Below are 9969 nucleotides of genomic sequence, written 5' to 3' on the forward strand. Positions count from 1 at the left end.
CCTGATTTTCCCTTGGGACGGAACCATACATGCAGACAGGTAGCGTGTGAAGAAACGAGCCAGTGTATTGACGAGTACTGGCGGCATATTCTTCAGGTGTTCGGGTTTCACCTTGTCTGGACCGGTCTGTACACGTCTTTACCGACGAAGTGGCATGTTGGATTTCAGAAGGACGTTGGAAATGACATATCCATCCTTCGGAATTTGGTATGTGGGCAGGTGGATGTGGTCCTCAATGAGATCTGAGTAGAAGTCGTGAATAATCCTCTCCACTGCCTTTCTGGAAGATGGGAGAGATCCATCAGGACGTCGGAGGACAGTCATCTTGGTCTTGTGGTTGGCGAAGGACAGGCAAGCATTGTGAATACTTTTCCCGGCTTCTGCCACATTGGCCAACACTGCTACTCTTCTCTCTTTGAGGTCTTCCTTTATTGCTTCTCTACACAGCTTTGTGAGCTCGGATATTAGCTTGTGGTTGCCTGAGGCTCGAGCCAAAACATCGTAGTGAATGAGCTTGAGAGTTTCTGAAGACAGGCTTCTCTTTGTGGCGTTCCCACTCTCAGGCATTTTTCGTGCAACCATAAAGTTTCTGAAATGTTGGGGGCTGAAACCTTGGGAAAGAGAACTTGGCCATTCCCTAAACAAAGATTAGCCACCAGGATATTATGAAAATATATGCGTCACAAGATAATAGCTGAACTGTTACAGAGACACACATCCTGTGCTGGGGACAAAAAAGCACAGACAAATCATGCTCCGGCCCGTCATGTCCCCTTATGCAAATACCCCTTGTGACCCCCTCCGGGCCCCTGTTCCGGCCTGCCCTACAGCCTATATATTTTGTGCTTCTGCCTTCAATAAATGAGACCTTGACAATACTCCCTTGCTTGGTCTCTTTCTTCTCTCTCACCCACGACTTTTTCAGGTAGCTCCTCCTCGAAACCCTGAATTACTGGTCCCGTGGGACGGGACAAGTGGCGCCCGCACAGGTTATCGAGGCATGGTCGACTACCGGACAACGTTCATTGCCGGCGGATCATTGGTTGTGGCCCTCCTGTTGCATTATTCGACTCGCGCTCTCTCCAGGAGGCAGGTAAGTTGACGCCTTAATCATTGTCGTCCCATTTGTCACGGGCCATTGTTTGTTTAAGGAACAACAGTTTATTCAGGAATTCAAGTCTTCATTCAGAGAGAGGGGAGTAAGAGTTAAAAAGAAGGATCTGGTTAAATTTTTTAGTTATATTGATGCTCGTTGCCCTTGGCTGGCCTTGACCGGCCCGGCTATGTCTATCCATCCTCGGTCATGGGACAAGGTTGGAAAAGAACTATCAGAGGCCCATTGCCATGGTTCCTCTATTCCTGACTCTTCAGCTATTGGATATTGGTTCACGAGGTTATAGCCAGCCAAGGAAGTGACCACACTGGCTCACATTTATTGACCATTATCTCCGACTTCCTCCAATCTTCTCGCCCTCCTTCTCGCAATGCTCTGTTCTCTCCATCCAAGCCCTCTTCTCCATGCTCCTCTGTTATTCTAGATATGCCTGCTAACACTTCCCTTGAACAACCCAAAAAATCTGATCCCCAATCCTCTGGTCCCCATTGCCGCGAGGTTCCCTCTATCTACCCTTCGCATATCACACCCCCGCCTTCTGCTTCTGTGCCTCTGAAAAAGAGCCACTTCTCCTTCTCCGCTGCCACTCCCCGCGCCTGAGATTCTCGACTCTGCTGCTGAGGTTGACCTTGAGGCAGAAGCGGCCCGCTATGGACCACAGCAACATGACCCTGATCCGTGGGGACCACAGGCCTATCCTGTTATTAATCATTCTCCGCCTTATGCTTCTGCCCCTGACCCACAGGGAGCCACCTCCCACGTAATTCCTCCCGGCTCACCACCCATAGGACTGCCCCTGCCAGTCCCTTTCCTACATGAGCTATCCAAAATCAAAGCTACTCTCCAGGCACAGATTTGGGGACTCCATCAGGTCCTGGCACTCCAACAGGAGTTGACGGACCTGTCCCTTCAGCTAGAAGACACCCAGAGATTACTTGGCCTAAGCGCTTTGGGCGCGTCACGCCATAAGCCCAAAAAGCCCGCCTCTGCCACACTCACCTTCCCTGTTTTAACCCGAGCCCGTATGCTCTCTCACGGTGCTGTAGCAGCCCCTGACTCTACTAGCCATAATGAGGTCCCTCCGCCCGAATCTGAGGGCGAGGAGGAAGACCGTAACGACGACAGTGAGGCAGTTAATCCAGATGAGGAATCTCTCCCTAATCTCCAACCTATATATAAGAAAATCGTGCTTAGAGAGGTTAAAGAATTACACCAGGCTGTTACCAATTACGAGCTCCATGCTCCTTTTACAATCAACCTCTTAGAGGGGCTGGCCGACTCTGGTTTTTTAATTCCAGCTGAATGGCATAAAGTAGCCCAGTCAGTACTCTCCCGTGGACAATATCTTACCTGAAAATCTAAATTTTATGATAGAGCAGAACATATGGCAATAAAAAACAGAAAGGATCCCCTCAGCCCAACCACTGCTTGGACAGCCGATAAAATTAGCAGCCAAGGACCCTTTGCTGATGAGGGGAAGCAGAAGGGACTCTCCCCTGGGATCCTTTCCCAAGCAGCGCAGGCCGCGCTCGCTGCATGGAGAGCCATCCCGTCCACAGGGGCGGTCCCTACCCCGCTGACAAAAATAGCACAAGGCCAGCAAGAACCGTTTGCTCAGTTTGTTGGGCGGCTACAGGAGGCGGCTGAAAGAATCCTTGGCCCAATGAGAGTGAAGGAATCTTGGTCCGGCATCTGGCTTATGAAAATGCTAACACAGCCTGCAGGGAGGCGCTTAGAGGAAAGGTCAAGGACTTGGACATCTCAGGCATGATTAAGATGTGCAGTGATGTAGACAATTTTTCTCATCAGGTCTCAAAATCTATCAGTTTAGCCATTGGGGCGGTGTTCCATGGCCAAAATGCTGAGTCTCATAAGAGGCCTAAATCCTGCTTTCGCTGCGGACAACCAGGACACTTCGCTGGAGAATGTCCTCATTCCCCTCCCGCTCCCCCTGCTCCATTGCGGAAGGGCCAGCGACCTCAACCGCCCACCCTCTGCCCTAAGTGCTGACGTGGCAAACATTGGGCTAATGAGTGCAGATCACTGACTAATAAAGAGGGTCGTCCCCTTGTGTCTAGCTTCCCACAGGACAGCTCCCCGGTTCAGGGAAACGGGTGGGGGGCCCCTTCGCGGAGCCCTTACATTCCTCACCCGTTCCAACAGGCTTATCAGCGAAATATAGCCCCCACCCAGCAGGCTCTGCCTCCCTCGTCCCAGGGACAGCAGGATTGGAACTGTGTTCCTCCACCACCTGGATTATAATCCCCGAGGAGGGCCCTGTGATCATTCCAACAGGTCTGTCTGGTCTCCCGCCTCAAGGCGCTTTATTCCTTATCCTCGGACGTGCCTCGACCTCACTTGAAGGCTTGGCGGTGATTCCTCTAATCATAGATTCTGATTATTTAGGAGAAATTAAGCTCCTTGTATCTGCAGTCAGTGGCCCCTTGACCATCCGCCCCGGAATTCACTTAGCTCAGGCCTTGCCGCTTCCGGTAATCAAGCAACCGGCTTCTTCCAACATGCCTAAGCCAAAGGAGGCCTCAAATACCCAAGAGGATCCCCATGTTCTGTGTGTCCATCAACTAACTGACTCTAGACCCATGATGACTCTTTGGTTAGACGGGAAGCTCTTCCGTGGCTTGATTGATACTGGCGCTGATGCCACGGTTCTCTCTCGAAAATTTCTGGCCTTCAGCATGGCCTTTGAGCCCCACCGCCTCTCACTTACAAGGAATCAGGCAGACCCAAAGTACATTGCAAAGTGCAAAGATCCTAACATGGAAGGATGAGGACGGTAACACTGGCCTCGTTCAGCCCTATGTCATTGAGAATCTCCCCATCAACCTCGGGGGCCGGGATAGCTTAAGCGAAATGGAACTCGTGATGTGCAGTCCAAATGAGGTGGTCACCAGACAGATGCTCCAAGAGGGCTACCTCCCAGGAAAAGGGCTGGGCAGGAACGAGCAAGGTATTCAAGAGCCTATTGAACTCACCCTTATAACAGGAAGGGCTGGGTTAGGGTCTGATCCTAACCTTTTTCGTAAGGACCACTGACTCCCCTGCACTCCAGGCTGACAAAATATCTTGGAAATCTGATGAACCCGTCTGGATTGATCAGTGGTCCATGCCCCTAGAAAAGGTCAAGGCAGCCTGTGAGCTGGTGCAGGAGCAATTATGCTTAGGCCACCTTGAACCCTCTATTTCCCCTTGGAATACCCCCATATTCATGATCAAAAAGAAAAATGGGACTTGGAGGTTGTTGCAAGACCTTAGGAGTGTGAATAAGACCATGCAACCTATGGGCGTGCTACAACCTGGACTCCCAACTCTGGTTACTATCCCCTCAGGCTTGCACTTTGCCGCAACTTCCCCTGCAGAAGTGCAGCAGGTTGCGCAAGAACTAGTTTTAGCCCTTCAAAACTGTGGCTTTACCATCGCCCTGGACAAAATTCAGACTCAGTATCCGTTCCTCTTTTTGGGTTTCCAGCTTGACCCCTCCCTCATACACCCAAAGAAAATTCAGATCAGATGGTCTTCTCTCACTTCCCTAAATGATTTTCAAAAATTATTGGGGAATACAAATTGGCTTCGACCTTACTTAAAATTAACTACCGGGGAACTTAAACCTTTATTTGACATACTCCGCGGCGACCCAAATCCTACTTCTCCTTGGTCCCTCTCTGTAGAGGCTGAGGAAGCCCTGAAACTGGTCGAAACCGCCATTGCACAACAGAGTTGCGGTTATTTTTATCCTTCCAAAGTCCTTTACCTCATTATTTTCACATCCCCTTACTCGCCTCCTGGCCTGCTATGGCAGGAAAAACAACCCCTTATGTGGATTCATATGCCTGCATCCTTCTCCAAAGTTCTGCCTCCTTACCTCTGCTAGTGGGACAATTGATCTTCTCTGGATAAAAACTGCCGTCAGATATTTTGGACGTGACCCTGATATTATTATCACCCCTTATTCTAAAGAACAAATTGGATGGCTACAGAGCCATCATGACGACTGGGCACTCTTGTTGTCTAGCTATCAGAGTCAGTTTGACACACACCTGCCCAGGGACAAGCTTTTACAGTTTCTTAAGACTACCCCCTTTATTATATCCAAAAACACCGCCTCAAGACCCATTCCTGGGGCCCTATCCTTGTTTATTGATGGCTCACAAAATGGGATAGCTGCTTACGTCATCCATGGCAGGGCATATCCCATCAAAACTCCCTTTTCCTCTGCTCAGTTAGTGGAATTGTTTGCAGCTCTTAAAGTTTTTCAAATGTTTCCTTTACAAGCGTTTAATCTGTTCTCAGATAGCCAGTATGTTGTTAGATCATTAACTGTTTTGGAGACGGTTCCTTCCATTCAACCATCCTCTGACACCTTCCAGTTGTTTTCTGACATTCAAAAATGCATCCGTTGTCGATCCCACCCTTTTCTTTGTTGGGCACATTCCTGCACACTCTGATTTACCTGGACCTTTGTCACGGGGCAATGATTTGGCAGATAAAGCCATGCGCCTTGTGGCTCTAGCACTAACTCCTGATCCACTCAAGGACTCGCAGGAGGCTCATGCCCTTCATCATTTAAATTCCTCCACATTACGCCAGATGTTTGGCATTTCTAGAGAGTAAACCCGGCTTATAGTTAAAGGCTGCAAAGCCTGCCTCCCTTTCATGCCTGAACCTCACTATGGTGTCAGTCCCAGAGGGTTTGTCCCTGGTGAACTTTGGCAGATGGATGTTACTCATATTCCCACCTTTGGCAAGCTTAAATATGTTCATGTCACTATTGATACCTTTAGCGGATTCCTTTCCGCTTCAGGTCTAGCAGGAGAAGCTACTAAACATGTGATCACCCACATGCTGTCTACTTTTGAAATAATGGGACAGCCCAAGATTATTAAGACTGATAATGGTCCTGGTTATACAAGCCAAACATTCAAAGACTTCTGTGCTCGGTTGAGAATAAAACATGTCACCGGCATTCCATACAATCCCCAGGGTCAAGGCATTGTTGAACGTGCCCACCAAACACTCAAAAACACTCTCCTAAAGCTGCAGGCTCAGGAGGCATTGTACACCTTCAAGGGCAATTCTCGCCTCTTGCTTTCTCATGCCCTGTTCGTCCTGAATTTCCTTACACTGGATGATGCCAGTCACTGGGCGGCCGATTGCCTGTGGCACCCCTCCCCTAAGGATAATTATGCTCAAATACTCTGGAAAGACCCTGCCACTGGTTCATGGCACAGCCCTGATCCCGCCCTCATTTGGGGAAAAGGACATGTCTGTGTATATGATAACAAAAATCAGGGCGCTAGATGGCTCCCTGAGAGATTGGTAAAATTATATAACAAACCTCAGGAGTCAAGCGACTCCTCGCAAGACTAGTTAAATTATATTATTGAACCAGGGGAAACCATCCCTGAGATAGACTTTTCTGTTCTCTTACAGGAGACATCATGGACCTGCCTCGGTTGCTGTTTTTATGGACTTGGCTATTTTTTGCCTGGGCATCGCCAGCTCCCGCCTCAGTCTACCAACTTTTTAACTATACTTGGTTGATTGTGAATGAAGCAGGTGATACTGTCTGCACCTCCTCTTCCATTGGCACTCAACCCCACTGGCCCAAGCTTAGAGTGGACCTGTGTCAGCTGGCCCTAGGAGCCAGCTCTGACTGGGGCACCCATGAATATCTCTGGCCCCTGGATAGGACCCCTAACATTCTTGATCGTTGCCTCCCTAGCCGCACACCCGGCTGTGGCTGCTTTGATACACGAGCAGAACTTACTCACACTGACTTTTATGTGTGTCACGGCCCCCATCAAAACCACTCACTCTCACATCAATGCGGCCAGGCCTCTGACTATTTTTGTGCCTCTTGGGGTTGCGAAACCACCGGCACTACGTACTGGAACCCCTCCTCCTCCTGGGACTTCATCACTGTAAAACGCCCCCCAGGCTTCAGCCCCTCCAAGTACCAGTCATCATATTCCGGCACAATCCCCGGAGAATCATGTGACCACTGGGGCCCCAACCGCGGCTGGTGTAACCCCATTGTCATTTCTTTCACAGCCAGTGGCAGACAACATGATTGGCTTGGCTTGGCTCTTGAGACCTGTAGGGAGCCAGAGCACATTGCGCATGCGTGGCGGCCATGACAGAATGACCTCATATGGGGTGATTGGCGAGAGCCAATAGATGAGCACCACGTCAGAGGCGGGGCAACCAGGCTATATAAGGACTGCCGTTACCCGGGTTGTGGTTCTTTCTCTTCGTGAGTTAACTAAATAAACGGCTGCAGAAGGATCCTCAACCCGTGTCGTCTCACTCTTTGCTGGCGAAGGGAAATCGCGACGCGGGCAACGAATAACTGGTGCCGAAACCCGGGAAATCCATCTTGCACCACGAGGAAGAACCCCTCCTCTTGGAGGGAGGATTCAGAACTGCAGGGATGACTGCTCGGAGAGGCGTGCTGTGGACCACTGCCCAGTGTTGGTAAGAAAAGAATGCCCGTTTCCTGGTGGTGGGGAGCACTCTTTGTCCTCCTTATTTGGATTTGCCTTCTCTTTTGCTCTTGTGTCTTTACTATGGGCACTGAGGCGACTTGGAAGATGGTTCAAAATTGTTTGGAGGATGAGGCATGCTCCATAGTGGTCAGGGAAGGCCGGCAGGTGTTGGAAAAGGTCCAAGACAGTTTGTCAGAAACCGAGCGATCAGAAGGGCTGGGCGCGCGTATGAAAATACCCAGCAATAAGGAAAAAGGACTGCCCGGTGGGGGCAAGAAGTTAGAAGGGAGAGGGGAAATAAATAAGGAAAAAGGACTGCCCGGTGGGGGCAAGAAGCTAGAAGGGAAAGGGGAAATAAATGAAACAAATGACCCTCCCGCTGCTTGTGCACCTCGATCCGCCTCGGACGAGGCCGGGGACTTGTACCCCAGGCGTGATGTGGCTGCAATCAGCTTAGACCTTAGACATAGACCTAGACATAGCCCCTCGGAGGATTCCTCCCTTAGTTCCGAAGAGGAGGATTTATTACAGCGAAAAGCGGCCCGTTATGAAGCAACTAGGTACCATCCTCTGGAGTCTCGGGCTCGCGGTGAGAGGGGCTCAACACGCCCCTCGCCTTCCGCTCCTCCCCCTCCACCCTATCATGATCCTCCCTTGGACAAGGCACGTCCATCTCGTACTTCCCTGTTTCCTGATAATCTGCGCAGGCAGATGCGATTAGCTTTCCCCGTCTTTGAGGGGGATGGGGACGAGCGCGTTTACGCCCAGGTGGAGTTTGCTCAGATTAAGGAGCTAGCGGAGGCGGTCAGGAAGTACGGAACAAATGCCAACTACACCATTTCCCTGCTTGACAGGCTAGCGCGGGATCGAATGACCCCCAGGGATTGGCAGGACGTGGCCAAAGCCACGCTACCCAATAACGGGAAATTTCTAGAGTGGAAGGCCCTCTGGTATGATGCAGCTCAGGATCAGGCTCGCCTTAACCGCAACGCCCGCGATGCCACGCAGCATGCGTGGACCAGTGACATGCTTACTGGCCAGGGCGTCCATGCAGAGAATCAGATTAACTTACCCTGGGGGATATATCCCCAGATATCCTTGCTTGCCATAAAAGCCTGGAAAGGCCTTTCCGTAAAAGGTGAGACAGGTAACCAACTCACAAAGGTCATTCAGGGGCCTCAGGAACCCTTCTCTGATTTTGTTGCACGCATGACGGAGGTGGCGAGTCGCATTTTTGGTGACTCGGACGCAGCGACCCCCCTTATCGAGCAGCTCATTTTTGAACAAGCAACTCAGGAATGCAGGAATGCTATAGCCCCGAGGAAGGCTAAGGGCTTGCAGGATTGGCTCAAAGTCTGCCGCAAGCTCGGGGGCCCCCTCTCCAACGCTGGCCTAGCGGCCGCCATTCTCTGCTCACAGCGGCAGCGAAGCTCGGATCCCTCTTGGGACCGCACCTGTTTTAATTGTGGGAAGCGAGGACACGTTAAGCGTGACTGCAGGGCGCCGCGGGCGACCCCCTCTCTGTGTCAGTGCTGCAAGAAGGGCAATCACCCCGCCGACCGTTGTCGGTCTGTCCGTGACAATACGGGGCGGCTCCTCCCACCTCTAATCTCGGAGGAGCCAAAAAACGGGAGGCGAGGCCCATGGTCTCAGGGCCTGAACAAGTATGGGACCAGGTTCGTTCGGGAGGCTCAGGAACAGCAACCCAGTGCAGAGTCACCCAACTGGACCTCCGTGCCACCTCCTCCCTCACCATAACCCCTGATTCAGGAGTCCAGCCTGTCCGGTAGCACCCGTGCACGAAGCCCCTCCTGGATGCATTGGCCTTTTAGTGGGAAGGACAACCCTCGCAAAGCTGGGTCTTATAGTTTACCCAGGTACACTAGATGTCAGAAAACCGAGCATTCAGGTTTTATGCTCCTGCCCGACAGGCACCTTTGTAATTAAGGAAGGGGACCGTGTCGCGCAGGTGCTCCTCTTCCCGGCTGGTTTTGAGGACCCTAAACGGAGAGGCCCCTTGGAAATCCCCGCCACGAATCCTGTGCAAGCTTACCTAGTCATGGACCTGGCCAAGAGACCTAAACTGACCCTTTCCATTCAGGGTAAGCGTTTTGAGGGCATTATGGACACCGGCGCTGACCGGAGTATCATCTCCTCGCACTGGTGGCCTAAGGGCTGGCCGGTGGCTGAGTCTGAGCATGAGCTTCAGGGTCTAGGTTATACCCAATGCCCTTCCATGAGCACCCAGGTCCTCACCTGGCGTACTGATGAAGGGAGCAAGGGTTCCTTCACCCCATATTTCCTGCCTCTCCCAGTTAACCTTTGGGGCAGGGATGTCTTAACAGCCTTAGG

At 51.3% G+C, this 9969-nt stretch overlaps 1 protein-coding gene across 1 annotated transcript; it reads left to right on the forward strand.

Annotated features, from left to right (window-relative positions):
• The first annotated feature begins 7608 nt into the window (after positions 1-7608).
• LOC129402165 (igE-binding protein-like) lies at positions 7609-9378 on the forward strand. The gene has a single exon (XM_055127541.1). It carries the CDS (start codon positions 7618-7620, stop codon positions 9373-9375), a length of 1758 nt encoding a protein of 585 aa, XP_054983516.1. The 5' UTR covers positions 7609-7617; the 3' UTR covers positions 9376-9378.
• The last annotated feature ends 591 nt before the right edge of the window (positions 9379-9969 follow it).

This window comes from Sorex araneus, chromosome 2 (assembly GCF_027595985.1).
Source record: "Sorex araneus isolate mSorAra2 chromosome 2, mSorAra2.pri, whole genome shotgun sequence".
Lineage (NCBI taxonomy): Eukaryota > Metazoa > Chordata > Mammalia > Eulipotyphla > Soricidae > Sorex > Sorex araneus.

Bases quoted from the DNA above. Each gene is read 5' to 3' on its own strand.
- LOC129402165 (XM_055127541.1), top strand. From the start codon at position 7,618: ATGCCCGTTTCCTGGTGGTGGGGAGCACTCTTTGTCCTCCTTATTTGG.